This window comes from Prionailurus bengalensis, chromosome D4 (assembly GCF_016509475.1).
Source record: "Prionailurus bengalensis isolate Pbe53 chromosome D4, Fcat_Pben_1.1_paternal_pri, whole genome shotgun sequence".
Lineage (NCBI taxonomy): Eukaryota > Metazoa > Chordata > Mammalia > Carnivora > Felidae > Prionailurus > Prionailurus bengalensis.
This window is the reverse complement of record NC_057359.1, coordinates 82,454,829-82,470,048: the sequence shown is the minus strand read 5'-3', so window position 1 is coordinate 82,470,048 and position 15,220 is coordinate 82,454,829. Positions and strand designations below refer to the sequence as shown.

Sequence of the window (15,220 nt, the reverse complement as noted above, 5' to 3'; positions counted from 1 at the left end):
CCGGTTTCTACAAAGTGATGCTCTTTGTACCAAAATATTTAATGAATATGCTGTTAAAATAAAACCAACAAAAGAAATAGTAATACAATTTTACTGGTTTATATTTCAGTTCATAAAGTTGACACACTGAAACTACCCTAGCACAATGTCCACGCACCTAGTTTTAGATGGGCTTACAGCTGTTTTGGTAACTGAACAAGAAAGACACAGAAAGCGGTGGAGGGTGTGGTTCGGGGGGTGGGGGTTGCCATTGTTACCTCCCTTGTCACAGTGACCTCAGCAAGCGTTAGTATAGCCAACAGGAAAAGAGATACAAAACAACCCAAGAATCTTTATACACAAACCAGTGCCTCTTAGAACAGCTACCTGCACCCTGCGTGCGGAGACCAGATCATCAGCGCCAGTCCGTCAGCATATCACTATATAAATTAAAAGGTCTAGGTTATTTGTTTTTTTAAAGGTGCTAAAACCTCTATTCTGTAGTTTTGAAGTGAGAACCTGCAGCCCATCTGAACAGCGAGGTCTGCACCCAGCACACTCGGGGGAGGGCCCGGGGGCCCAGACAGCCAGGGAGGGACACGGGTCAGCAGGACCGGGCCTGGGCCTGTGCATCCCGCACATGTGTCTACACACACACACACACACACACACACACACACACAGCGCAGTGTCCTCCTCGCCTGTATGACCTGTTGTGTGAAAGCACTAGGGACCTTGAAGTGATGGAGCATTTCCCAGCTCTCGAGAGGGTGGGGGAGGAGAGTGGAGCCCAGCAGAACTGGAGTGACGTTAAGTGCCCAAATATCCACATAATTAGGTTGTGCAGATCAGTCTCGGTCTGGGATTTAAACACTGTCAGTTGGGCACACTGGGAAAAGATATTTATACACACACACACACACACACACACACACGACACATGAAGCAAAATAAGATTTGTCCACGTTATGATTAACCCTGTCTCACAGTCGGTCAAGTCGCCCAGCCCAGCCCTGTGACGTTTTGGCAGCTAACACTAAAAACGAGAGGAACTAGAAGAGTTGCATAGAATTGATCAGAAACGTGAATAATGCCAAACCCAACACCTGTGCAATGTGTTCTTTAACAAAACTAGGTGGCTTCAACTACAACCAGGAAACCCTCCTATTTAAAACAAAGTGCTTCTCCGCGTCTACCTGGAGGACCCTATGCTGGCACGAAGTAGATAAGAATTATTTGCGATACTGATCCCCTGCCCCCCCACCCCCACCCCACAATATATATATAATATGTATATTTAAAAACAAACAAAAAAAAGATTAAAGGTTTAGAAAAAAACCAAAAGCCTGAAGGATCCCCAAACTCCGATAATGTCAACTCAGCCCTTGGGCTGGGTGAGGTGGTGACCCACACCAGGAAGAGGCCTGGGAGCTCACACGGAGGATGGTTTCCCAGAGCGTGTCCAGAGCGTCACTCAGCCAGCAGGCCTGTTAGCATCAGTAGTTAGGAGAGCCTTACCCCAGAGAGGCTGCCTGCTTCATGAGCTCTGGTCCAATGACCTACCAACATGCTGCTATGGATCTGACTTAGGTACATTCTGGTCCTGGGACATGTCACAGAATCACACATCTGGCCAAAGAAGGCAACAAAAGGTGTCGTGTTTTCTGAAGGTGTCTGGAGGCAGCCACTTCACTCAGCAAGTCTCTTTCCCTTGAACCCCCGTTGCCGTCTTTATGGAGCTCAGGGTTCGGTTAAACCACGTCTTCTTGGCGGCCTGTACCTCGTTCAGGGCAAGGCCTAAATGGTGCTCCAAGTCCTGCAAGGGGAACAATGTACGGTGAGCATGCTCGGCTCCAGTGTCAAGGGAGGTGCCTCCCGAGAGCTGAGCCAAGATAAGAATTCAGCCTATGTATTCTTGAGAGGCCTCTGGAAATTCCCCAGTCTCCACCTGGCATAAAAGGGTCTGGAATCCCTAGAGTTCTGGGATTTTTCCTAGTTAAGCCCTCTTCATTTCTTGCCTCGTCTACTTATTAAAACAACCTCCTAACTGAGTGCTTCCTTCTCTTATCCACCGACTGCACATCAGGCAGACAGAGCTAATGGTAAAGACCATGCCACTAATTTCCAGCAAAGACCTTTAAAGTCTAGACTCCCTAGCAAGACATTTGAGATGTTTCATAATCTGGACCCAGAGACACTCTGCCAGCTCAGTGCCCACCTCCACCCCTGCCTTCCTGGCACTCCTCACTGGGCAGGCCCTCTCCTCCCTCTGCCGCTCAGCACGCCGCTCCCTCCACCAGGGATGCTCACTGTTCTCTCTCTTCTGCAGCTGCAACCCTGGTTCATTCTTTGACCACAGCTCACATACTGCTGCCTTGGTGGTGCTTTTCCTGATTGTCCTGGACAGTCACACAAGCCATGTCTTAGCTTTGCAACCCCAGCACCTAGAACAGGGCCTGGCAAAGAGCAGATGCCCAGTGAATGTGTGTGATGTGGGAGACCAGGCCCTAAGCTTTAGTCCTGAACTTAGTCCCTTCCACACACGGTGCTTAGGGCCCACTCTGTGCTCCGTATTATACTGGTGCTCGTGGAACTGGCCCGGCAGTGTGAAGATGACCTAAGTAAGCCCCACTTTCTTCTTCGGAAGTGGAGGCTCAGATAAATCAGGTCACATGTTCAAAGTCACAAAGCTAGTTAAATGATGGGAGTTGGGACCTACGAGTTCGCAGTTAGGAAGTCCTCGGACACAGTGCCGAGAGCCCTTTCTGGGCAGCATCTTACGTAGTCTTCAGAACAAACTATCAGATGGGGGGCCTTGTCTCCATTTGCAGATAAGGACTCTGAAGTGTAAAGAGGTTCTGTACTAACCCAAGGTCACAGTTTGGTGGTGCAGCTGTGATTTCAAAGCAGGTGTTCTCTGCTTCACCAAAAAGATCCCAAGGTTGATGGACAATTCTCTGATAAAGTCCAATTCTTATGACCGTCCAAATACTAATTAAACATCCGCTGGTAAATCGTAAGTAATGGGCTTCTTCCCACAGGGATTATGGTCAAAGGTTAAAAGGGAAAAAAAACCCCAAACCATAAAGGTCATTTCCAGGGTTTCCAGCCCACGCGGGCGGGCCCAGGGCGGCGGCCGTTACCTGGATCTTGCACTCCGCTTCCACCAGCTGCAGCTTGGTCTGGGCCAGCTCCAGTTCCATCTCCCTCAGCTGGTTCTTCAGGGTCTCCTTCTCCTCATCTGTGTCCTCATCTAAAACCTCCTTGGCTGAGCTCAGGCCCTTTATGCGACCTTCTTTGTTGAAAAATTCCCGGCAGCGCTCACAGTCATCCACTTTTTGCTGAAATTGAAGGTCAGATGTGAAGAGGCAAAGAAGAGAAACCAGCCCTGCGGGAAGGTGTGGGCGCCTCCTTTTTGGGGAGCCAAGAGATGGCTTCTCGGTTGAGCACCACAGCTTCTGAAAAACTATGTTCTCTTTGGCAGATGCCCTACTGGAAAAGCCACGTGGTGTCATACACTAAAAGCAATAAAAATATTCTTATGTCCTGGTCTGTCACCTCCCTTCTAGGAACCTCGGTTAAAAAAACGAAGATGCAGTGAGTAAAGATTCATGTACAAAGATTTTCACTGTGGAATCAGAGACAGAAACAAAATGGGGCAGGGGGTGTAAACTATCCAACCGCTGTGGGAGAGGAAATACAGAGCTGTGCTGTATTTATACAAGGTAGTTTGTATGCAGCCTCTAAAAAGTTTTTGAGGAACTTTTCACAGCATGGTGAACTGGTTAAATGCTGGGTGACCAAGGACACAGAAATGTCTGTAAAGCATGGTTACAAATATTTACCACATTTCATCAAAGTAAGATGGCCCTGACTGGAAGAAACCCCATTTCATGTTCCTCTAAGAAAACATTCTTCCAATTAAGCCACTTTAGAAAGCCCTCAGTTATAAGGCATGTCCCAATTTCTCAGATGTGAATGTGGAAAAAATGAGTATCTCAGAATGAATGGCATTTTGTACGTTGAAATAAACACAGAAACTCAAAGAATGTACACCGAAGTGTTAATAACGGTGATGTTATTTGTGGGTAATACAATTACAAGAGTTTGTTTTCTTTCATTTTCCAAATTTTCTGTAGTGGGCATTAACAGTTTTAGAATCAGATAATAAGTCATATTTAAAAAATAGATACTGCTGTTTACACTCTACTCAGGGCGGAGGCCAGGTGTATTCTCGCTCCAGGTAAACTGCTGATGTGTGTGCGAGGCCATGAGCACATCCCTCCCACCCTCCTGTCCACGGGGTCGTAAGTGTGTTAGAAAAGCATCTTTTGGTAAATTACTCCTCTCCGAAAAATGTGGTAAGTGCTTCTAACACAGGGACAGCCTAAAGAAAGAAAGCACCAAGTTACAAAAGCCCCCAAACTGGCAACAAAACAAAAACATTACACAAAGTCCTCGTTGTTTTGGGATCCATTGTAAGCAGAAGTAATTGAACTCCGAAGGGGAGTGTCCCAGTGTACAGAACACAGGGAATGACAAGTGATACCACAGGCTCCTGGTCTCTGCACCCCTACCCTCAAGCAAAACCCACTGCTGGCTGGACTCCTTCACCTCTGTGCCCTGCAGTGATCACCTGCTGTACTGACGACATTCGGAAATCCTGGGTCGCCTTTTTTTTTTTTTTTTTCAGTCACGATATCCAGAGGATGTTAAGTGGATTTATAAGGAAAAGGCCAATTGTATTTTAAGATTGAAAACCAGATCTCTGGGTCTCATCTGTACTCCCTTCCAGAGGAGACCGGCACACCACCAGCTGTCAGCCAGGCCATGACAGGAACCTAACAGGGTACTGGGTGGCTTCTCTCATGTTTGAAATCAAAGGGAAATCAAAACTACCCTCTCCCAAAATCTGTTGTGCTGAACAAAGCCATAAAATGAAGTAGGTTGTACAGAATCTCTTTGGTAGAGGAAAACTTACCCGAATTTTCTCAATTTCCACTTTATTAGCTGTCTGCTGCTTCTCCAATCTTTCACTCAACTGAGAACAAATCTACAGAAACAAATGAAATGAGACAATCTCTTGAGCAGTGTCATCATCCGCATAACCTGGGCTTGGGATGAATCCGGCAGTGGAAGCTGGACCGTGCTGAGCGGAGAGGACGGTACTTGCACACCGGGGGGACGAGTCGAGTCGGGGGAAGAGCAGAGGTTCCTCTGGTTGGGCCACCTCCATATCCATGGGCCTAGGACTCGAGGAACTCACTGGTGCCCCACTCAATGGCCAACGGTTTACACACACTTGACAGACTCACAAGCCGGCACGAGATCCAAGTTTAGGAAAGAACAAGACCAGTTCAGTTATGTTCTTAAAACTGAAACCAGCCAGGGAGAGAAGTGGTTCTACGGCCTACGAGCATAGGTGAATGTGAGGCCGTAAGAACAGAGCGTGGCTCTCATTTATTAAATGCCTATTTGTCGGTGGGGCAGGGTGCCAGGCCCTCTACAGACACGATCTTATGGAACCCTCATGACGGTTCTCTGAGACAGGGACCATTTCTCTTATTTTCCCGTTAAGAATCAGTGACGTCACTTGCCCGGCGAAGTACAGTGACCGGTCGGTGCGGGTGGCAGAGCTGGGAAACCCAGGGTGTGGAGGGGACACACTCATCCAGGCGAGCAGGGCTTCCAGAGCATGTGGCCCACCAACAGTGCACTTACTCACCTGCTTGTAGTCACCAATGATGGAACTGTTTTTTCTAATCTCAGATTCTGCTTTGTCGAGTTCCCGACGACACATTTCTTTTAACTGCAGGTGTTAAAAAAAAAAAAAAAGGAAAAGTGAATGTCTTAAAGGAAATATAAAGCTCTGGCACTAACTGCTCTGTTCTGGGCTTTCCAAAAAGTAACCAACCTACTCAGGAGGAGTTCTGTTTCACCTGCCTGGTCTTGATGCCAGGAGAGGGAGAGAACAGTCAAAACGCTTCCATAAAAGATCAAACCCCGTTTCAGAGTGGGGCTTTGGCTAAGGCTTCCCCTGCCAGTGCAGCACAACCGTGAGCCTGAGCTGAGGACACAGCATAAACCAAACAGACTCAAGAGCTCATCAGAGAATTGCTCCTTCCTCATGATGGAGAAAACGCCCTGCTCTCATTCAGGCTGTCCTGACAGAGACTAAACAGCATGACCATTATGGAGAACCGTGAGGGCAAGAAAGGGCTTCCTCTGTGGTGCGCAGCATCCAAAGCTCTTCGTCCTATGGCTGCGGGTCTGTGCCCCCAGTGACTGTGGAGGGCTAGCTCAGGATAGGCCTTCCAGAGTTTGCTCCGTGGGGGAGATGCCAGCGGACAGGTAGGGGAAGAGCTAGACATTACATGATGGCTGCTTTCCTTCTGCAGAAATGCTAAAATAACTCTCTTCTTTGTCACACTCAGATGCTGACACACAGGAGTTTCTCTTGCCCCAAGAAAGGATGGTCTTTGCCCCACTGTCTCCTGCTACGCTCCAATTATTAACAACCATTATGCTTTACACAGTAAATAAAAAAAGCCTTTGGAGGGAAACTGAAGCCAGCTGTCTGCGGGTTCCCCAGTGGCAGCAGGAAGCCGCCAGCTGGACTCATGACTCTCAAGACACAGAGGCATGTGGGAGGGCTGAGCTTCCCTTACCTGAGCAGACTCATCTTCCAGCCGTCTCTTCTCTTCTTCCGCATCAATCAACTTCTGTTTGGTCATAAGCAGCTCCTTATTGAGTGCATCTGCCTTCTCTTCAGCCTGAAGCATGTAAGAGATGCTGTCACACAACAAGAATCGAGAACCGGATGGGGTCTGAATTGGCCAGCACAATCCCATTTTAACGTGACTGGGAAACTGATCCAGAGAGGGGAAATGACATGCCTGAGGTCACACAGAGACTCTCATGCACAAGTGCCTGGCTCAGTCTCTTGCACAGACATTGTGCAGGACAGTGGTGAGGGGCTCAGCCTTTGGCATCAGATAGCCTGGGCTCAACTCCCATCATTCCCGAATCATGTGCCACTTGAACAAGTCACTGAGAATCATTCTGAACTTCAGGCTTGTCATATGAGGGATAAAACACAGAAAGGACTCCGCACAGCACCTTGAATACAGTAAACACTCAATAAAAGGTACCTGTCATTATCACTAATAATAGTAATGATAAATTCTGGTTTTCCTCCTCCAGACTCTTAGTATTTCATGTGCTTCATCAAACAAGTTCTGCACCTCATTCTCATCACTTGATAAAGGAAGCCACCTCCCTCCTGACACTCTCTTTTCATTATCTGAAATGGCCACCCTCTACCCCAGTGTTTTTTGAAAGCATACAAAAGTCTGGTGGGTAGATCTGTGGGTCTAAGTGAAAATGATGCACCTATGCCAGATACAGGAGTCCCTGAGACTGGACATTTCAAGGATAAGTGAAGAATGAGCATGTTAGAGGGCACAAGCTCCTAGTTACAGACCACTAGATATGGAGGGTCTTTGTTATATACCAACCTCCTTTTTAATAATGAATGGATGGTGGATTCCCTGAAACTAAACAGCATTTCTGATGTCACCTAGCTAAAGAGGTATCATGGAGGGGCACCTCAGTTGGTTAAGCGTCCAACTTCGGCTCAGGACATGATCTCACAATTTGTGGTTTTGAGTCCCGCATCGGGCTCTGTGCTGACAGCTTACAGCCTGGAGCCTGCTTCAGATTCTGTGTCTCCATTTCTGCCCTCCCCCACTCATGCTCTGTCTCTCTCTCACTCTCTCTCTCTTAAAAATGAATGTTACAAAAAATTAATTAAAAAAAAAAAGAGGTGTCATGGAGCCCCTGGCACATTCCACTATACCACCTCCCCTGATGTATCTTCTTTGGGGGGATCAGGATCTGCAGGGCTGAGGCCTTACATGGAGAACTGAGAATGGCATGATAATGCAATCTCAAAAAGGCATTAATTACAGGCAAACTGCACAAGTGTGCAATTAAGTGGGGTCCAAGAGTTAAGGCCAATCCTTTCTGGGGAGTGGCTTGTCATCTTCTTCCACAGCTCAAACCCAAGAAGCAATCAAAAGGGAAATGAGAATCAAACAAGAGAGGAAATAACTAGTAAAGAGAGGCAAGTCCCGTTAAAGACTTGTTTTACTTTAATCTGTGGAGCAACCTATTACCTCTCTTTTCCCTCCCCTGGACTCAGTTATCCTCTTCTGAGAAGTAATTTGGAGCCTGCGGCACATTCGTACGTTCTCTCAGCTATTCGTCATCACTATCATGGTAGTGATTCTAAGAAGTGTGAAACGGCCAGGATATGAACTGGGTCTTTGAAGTCAAGTCTTCCCTGCCCACCGTGGCTCCCCAGTTTGTTTAAAAAAAAAAAAAAGAAAGAAAAGAAAGAAAAAGAAAGAAAAGAAAAGCAAATGGGGAAGTGATTCCTTCACGTTCTCACAGCGCATGTAGCAGAGCTGTAATCTACAACCAGGTGGCGTGACATTAAGCCCAGTGTCGGTGCTGTCACGCCAAGAAGTGACTCTCAATGCTGTGAAAGGGAGGTGCACAGAAACTAATGGACTGGCCTGACCAGCACCCCCTAAGGGCACCACACTCCCTGCACTCCATCTGCATAAGCATAGGAAGAGGGAGGGTCTGGAGAGAATAAACACAAATCCAGACTTCCACTTCTGGTCATGAAGGACTAACAGGGACCAGATTTACCCTATCACTGTAAACAAAAAACTGGATAAAATGTATGAAACTACTATTTTCAGACAATGAAAATAATAAATGCAGGACTGTGGTTCCTGGGAGAAAGAAAACAAACAAGATGAATTCTACTACCACCCTGGATTTCTACCTAGAGGCACATTCTGGACAAGAAGTAGGGCAAAGGGTTCCAAATAGCACATCTCAAAACATCAATGAGGCAGAGTTAAGGGGCCAGAGATGCTGACAGAGGCCTGGAAATAAGAAAGCTCTGGAATAGCTACTAAGGTAATAAAGGAGATAAACTCAAATCATGAAAATACCCAATTAAACCAAGGAAGGCAGAAAAGGAGAAAGAAAAGAAATAAAAAGCAAATGCAACAAATAGCCAAATAGCAAGATGGTAGACTTAATCTACCATATAAGTAATTACATTAAATGTAACTGGCCTAAACATTGCAGTTAAAAGAAGCGGATTATCAGACTCAATAAAATAAGCAAGACCCAACTATAAGCTGGCTACAAAAGACCATTTTAAATATAAAGACACAGATATGTTAAAAGCCAAAGGATGGAGAAAGATGTACCATGCAATATAATGAAAGCTGGAGTGACTACATTAATATCAGACAAAGCAGATTTCAGAGCAGAGTATTGCCAGAGACAAAAAGTGACATTTCATAACAATAAAGGACTCATTCCACTGAGAAGGCGTAATAATCTGAAATGTATGCATAAATTCAAATTACAGGAAATTAAAGCTGACATAACTGAAAGGAGAAATAAATGCAAAATTAGAGACTTCCTCACTGTTCTCTCAGTAAGTGATGGAACAAGCAGAGGGAAAACAAGTAAGTTTATGGAGGATTTTAACAACACTCAATCAACTTGACCAAACTGACATTTATAGAAGACTGTACCCACAACAAAAGAACACACACATTTTCCAAGTGCTTGTGGGACATGCACCCAAATAGAGCAAAAGTAGGCCCTAAAATAAGCATAAATATATTTTAAAAGGATTAAAATCAGAAAGGATATGTACTCCAACCACAAATGAATTAAATTAGAAATTAACAACAGAAAAATCTCTGGGAAAAATCCCTAATAGTTGCAAATTAAACAACTAATACTAATAGTTGCTTAATAAACTAATACTAATTGATACTAACCAATTCACAGGTCAAAGAAAAAATAAGAACTGAATGAAAATAAAAACAAACCTATCAGAATGTGTAGGATGCAGCTGAAATAGTGCTTGAGGGGGATATGTAACTTTAAAATGCTTATTTTAGGAAAAAAGGGGTCCAGGGGCGCCTGGGTGTCTTAGTTGATAAGCTTCTGGCTTCTGCCCAGGTCGTGATCTCATGGTTCCTGAGTTCGAGCCCTGTATCAGGCTCTCTGCTATCAGCACAGAGCCTGCTTTGGACCCTCTAACCCCCCCTCTTTCTCTCTGCCCCTTCCCTGTTCACGTGCTTTCTCTTTCTCAAAAATAATAAATTAAAAAAAAGGTTTTTTAAAAATTTTTTTAACGTTTATTTTTGAGACAGAAAGAGACAGAGCATGAACGGGGGAGGGTCAGAGAGAGAGGGAGACACAGAATCTGAAACAGGCTCCAGGCTCTGTGCGGTCAGCACAGAGCCCAACGCGGGGCTCGAACTCACGGACCGCGAGATCATGACCTGAGCCGAAGTCGGACGCTTAACTGACTGAGCCACCCAGGCGCCCCAAAAAGTTTTTTTTTAAAGAAAAAGAAAAAAAGTGTCCAAAATTAATGATCAAGCTTTCCCTTTAAGAAGCTAGAAAAAGAGGGGTCCCTGGGTGGCTCAGTTGGTTGAACGTCCAACTCCGGCTCAGGTCATGATCTCGTGGTTCAGCAGTTCAAACCCCCTATCAGGATCACTGCAGTCAGTGCAGAGCCCACTCTGGATCTTCTGTCCCCCTCCCTTTTGCCCTTCCCCCACCCATGCTCTCTCAAAAATAAACATTAAAAAAAAAAAAGCTAGAAAAAGAGCAAACTAAACTAAAAAAGAAGTTAGAAAAAAAATAATGGAAAGGAGAAATCAATGGAACAAAACAAGCAGAAACAAAAGAAACCAAAAAGTGGGTTTTGAAGAAATCAACACACTTGATAAATTTCTAGAAATGTCAGATTAAGGGAAAAGAAGACACAAACTCATTCCATATCAGGAATGAAAGACAGACCATCTCAGTAGATCTTATAAACATTAAAAGAAATACCAATGGAAATACCAATGACTTTGCCAATACATTAGATAACTGACATGATTATGTTACGTGAAAGACAGAAATGATAAAAGTAGACACATGAAGAATTAGAAAATTTGAATAGCTCTGTGTCTGGAAGTAAACTGAATTCATTATTAAATAATTTCCAAAGAAAATTCCAGGCCCACATGGCTTCACTAGGTAAATCCAAGATTTAATCAAGGAAGAATGCTACACAAAGGCCTTAAGAAAACAGGAGGGAATGCTTCCCAATTTATTTTTGAAGGCCATCATTACCCTGACACCAACACAAAATTAAGGAAACTCCAGACAAATATTCCTCATGAACACAGAAATTTTAATACAAATAAAAATCTGAAGGGAAAAAAAGGAAACCCTAAATTTCCTCAGAATGCAAGGCTGGTTTACATTAAAAAATCAAATTATGTCACCATATTAACAGAATTACGAGAAATAGTAAATAATCATCTTAACAAATGCAGGAAGAATAACAAAACTTGACACCCATTCATGACAAAAACTCAGCAAATAGGAAGAAAGGAGAACTTCCTCAACCTGATCTCTGGAAAATCTACAGGTGATACCTGGGACACGGCAACAAGGGAGCCTCATTGGGAGGGGGCCTCTCCCGTTCAACACTGTTCTGAAGATCCTGGTCGGTGCAGGAAGGCAAGAAAAAGGCCTAAAGACTCAAAAGGAAATAAACTGTCTTTATTCCGAGATGAAATGATTGTGTATGTGGAAAATCCTAAATAACATACAAAAATAGCTATTAGAATCCTAAGCGAATTCAGCAAGGTCACAGGATAGAAGATCATGTAATCAGTTTTATTTCTATTTTTAAATTTTAAATATTTATTTAGTTTTGGGAGAGCACGAGCAGGGGAGGGGCAGAGAGGGGGCAGAGGATCTGAAGCGGGCTCTGCACTAATGGGCTGACAGCAGTGAGCCCGATGCGGGGGTCGAACTCACGAATCATGAGATCGCGACCTGAGCCGAAGTTGGACACTCACCAACTGAGCCACCCAGGTGCCCCTAAACAGTTTTGTTTCTAGAGATTAGCAAGAAATTATTGGAAAATGCATTTAAGAAAACAATATCCTTTACAATAAATTTAAAAATGTGCAAGTCTTGTTAACTGACAACTAAAAACAATGCTGAAATTGAAAAAGACCCAAATAAATGAAAATTATAACCTATTCATGGATTGGAAGGTTCAAATACTATTTAGATGATAATTCTCCCCAAGCTGATTTATACATTCAATGCAACCCTACTCAAAATCCCAGAAGGCTGTTATTTCTAGAAGCTGACAAATTGAGTCTATTAGTTATATAGAAATGCAGATGATAGAAGAACCGAACTGTTTTTTTTTTTTAATTTTTTTTTTTTAACGTTTATTTATTTTTGAGACAGAGAGAGACAGAGCATGAACGGGGGAGGGTCAGAGAGAGAGGGAGACACAGAATCGGAAACAGGCTCCAGGCTCTGAGCTGTCAGCACAGAGCCCGACGCGGGGCTCGAACTCACGAACCTCGAGATCATGACCTGAGCCGAAGTCGGACCTGTTTTTTAAGAACAACAACAAAGAGGATTCCCATGACCTGATTTTCAGACGGTGAAGCTATAGCAATGACGACCGTGGGGTTAGCATAAGGACACGCACATAGATTAATGGAGCAGGTATGGAACTGAGGAGACCCATACACACAACTGATTCTTGACAGGCCCAAATAATTCATTCGGGAAAGGTTCACAAGCTGCTCAAGGTCACAGATGTAATGCTTAGTGCAGCCAGAATCCAAATCTCAGCAGGAGGGCTCCCGAAAGTTTCCCTCTCACTCTGACGCTGCGCTCAGTGCAGACAGCAAGTGTGCCAGAGGGGACTCACTGTTGGCCTTGTGCCAGGTGCCTTGCACAATGTTAGATCTGGGTATTACTCCCGGGCCACAGAGGAGAAAGCATGGCTGGGGTCACCTAGGGACCCAGTGGCTAACTAGTAATTTCCATATTAACAAAAGTGACAGATGAGGAACAATAAAAGTGACATAAAACATCAACTGGAAAAGTGTTCTGGAAACCCGGTAAAGTCACATACCATAATTTTACTCTGGGATGCAAGAAGGGAAAAGCTGAAGACAATGAAGTTCTTTCAAAAACCTGACTGAGTACCTGAAGGCCAAAAACAAAAAAAGGGGTGAGAGAACACCACAGCCCTCCCTTCAGAACCTCAGTTGGTTTTCAGTGACGATTCAAAAGAAACAAGAAGACAGACTTGTGGGAAGGTCTGTCTTAGTGGAGATGGCTGACACTACAGGATGGGACCTCAGTTTTGATGTTCAGGGCCCTGCTCCTCTGAGCCAACTTAGGAATGTGAGCTCTGACGTCAGGCCATCTGGGTTCCAATCTGAGGGCTGTGGCACTGACTGACAGTGGGATCCATGTCAGACAGTTTACCTCTTTTGCCTCAGGTCTTCACCAGTAAAATGGGGATCAGCACTCCTGCTGTATCCCTTGGGCACCTTTTGAGATGAGCACTGGGTGTTGTATGGAAACCAACTTGACAACAAATTTCATATTAAAAATAAATAAATAAATAAATAAATAAATAAATAAATAAATAAATGGGGATCGCACTTTATCCCTGACATAACATGGGTTGTTTTGAGGATCTGATAAGACAGTAAGTAAAAAGCACTTAGGGCAACGCCTAGAACTAATTAAGTGCTCAAAAAAGGATTGCTGTTATGTATCACTATCTATGGTTTTGATGTAGTTAATGACATCAAATCATACCTTCTCGCTCCTTATTTATTTACCTATTTTTTTAAGTTTATTCTAAGGGGGGAGGGATGGAGAGGAAGAGAGGGGGAGAGAGGGAGAGAGAGAGGGAGTAAGAGAGAGAGAGAATGAATCCCAAGCAGGCTCTGCAGTGCCCGACACGGAGCTCAATCCCACAAACGGTGAGACCAAGGCCTGAGCCGAGATCAAGAGTCAGATGCTTAACCAACCGAGCCACTCAACCAACTGAGCCCCTCAGGTGCCTCTCTTTTCTGTATTTATTTTGGAGACTGTGGCATTGTAGAAAAGACTGGGGCATTCCAATTAGATGGGCCTGGGTTGGGTTCCTGGCTCTGCTTCCTCTGGGGCACTTCCATCTCTCTGAGTCTCAAGTTTCCTGATTGTTAAAAAAAAGTCCTCATGCATAAATGGGGCTCATGAACCCTCCTCAGAAGGCTGAGACAAGGTTATGAGATACCAGAGGTTAGCAAAGTGCTTATCACAGTGCCTATCATTCGTGATCAGGAAATGGGAATTCACATTATTTTTAACTATTTCTCACTTTGGTATCAGGAATGTTAAAGGACCTAGTTCTTTACTGTGTCAGGATAATACAACTTGAAAAAAGGTTTATACCTTTACCTTTTTAGGGGCAAGCTTCAAGAACGTAAGAAGTCTGTGATCCACCTTAAACAGGGGCACACCAGTGTGATTACTGGGGCTGTCCAATGAGAATGCAACAGCTCCAAGTAAACATCCACCTGGATCCTAGCTTAAGTTGCCTCTTCATATCATTCCTTTGTGGAACACAAAGCTCCTACCCAGGACCCGTCTTCTTTGGTCTTTTTCACCTCCTTTCGGCATGATCTCCAGCTTCTGTGGAGCCGCCGCAGGTGTGCGCTGTGGCCCTGCTTCAGCAGTTCCTGCTCAGTGTAACCCAGCTCCCTCCATGCACTTGGCAGAAAGGCCTGAACAGGGAGGGGATGATTCTATTGTGTTCCTGCGAAGAACAGAGGGCATGCCGGGAATCTGCACCATAGGGAGGGGACTCGAACCTGATGGCCAGACTGTGGTAAACCAAAAGACAGTAAGAGCTCTAGGTTCCGGTTACTGAGGGCTAATGACCTTGAAACCGCCTCCCTGCAAAAACTGGAAAAAGGAGACTTCCCAGTTACATGCAGCTTGGTGCAGCTGCCAAGCAGAGGCACTGACACTGCCTGTGGCGAATACTTTGGTGGCGTTTTTCACGTACACCGAGTCATGGCATTCTCACTATCACGCTACTGTTCTACCTCTGCACATTTTACTCTACTTGGAAGGAGTGTAATTGCTACCAGAATACAGGTCTGTCCAAAAATTTTTACTCCATTATTCTATTTCTAAAGAGAATAAAAACCAGGATGTACTGCCGTCTCACTCTCTCATCTCACTTGTGAACCACTTTGAGAAACTAATGGAAGCAGGGACTTTCAAAGAAAAACAGAGCACAGCATTTTCATACATA

General features: G+C 44.7%; 1 protein-coding gene across 4 annotated transcripts in view; it reads right to left on the bottom strand.

Annotated features, from left to right (window-relative positions):
- Positions 1 to 18: 18 nt before the first annotated feature.
- The window catches only part of RABGAP1 (RAB GTPase activating protein 1), a 171,246-nt gene continuing 156,044 nt past the window's right edge, over positions 19 to 15,220 (bottom strand). For 3 of the 4 annotated variants that reach the window (XM_043566378.1, XM_043566379.1, XM_043566380.1), the window contains 5 exons: positions 6,648 to 6,752; positions 5,705 to 5,788; positions 4,961 to 5,032; positions 3,123 to 3,320; positions 19 to 1,795 (listed from right to left, as the gene is read on the bottom strand). In XM_043566378.1, the coding sequence (XP_043422313.1) occupies positions 1,673 to 1,795; positions 3,123 to 3,320; positions 4,961 to 5,032; positions 5,705 to 5,788; positions 6,648 to 6,752 (582 nt within the window). In that variant the 3' untranslated portion in view covers positions 19 to 1,672. Of the gene's footprint in view, positions 1,796 to 2,289; positions 2,436 to 3,122; positions 3,321 to 4,960; positions 5,033 to 5,704; positions 5,789 to 6,647; positions 6,753 to 15,220 lie in introns of all 4 variants that reach the window. The other variant, XR_006295052.1, reaches the window with a different exon arrangement.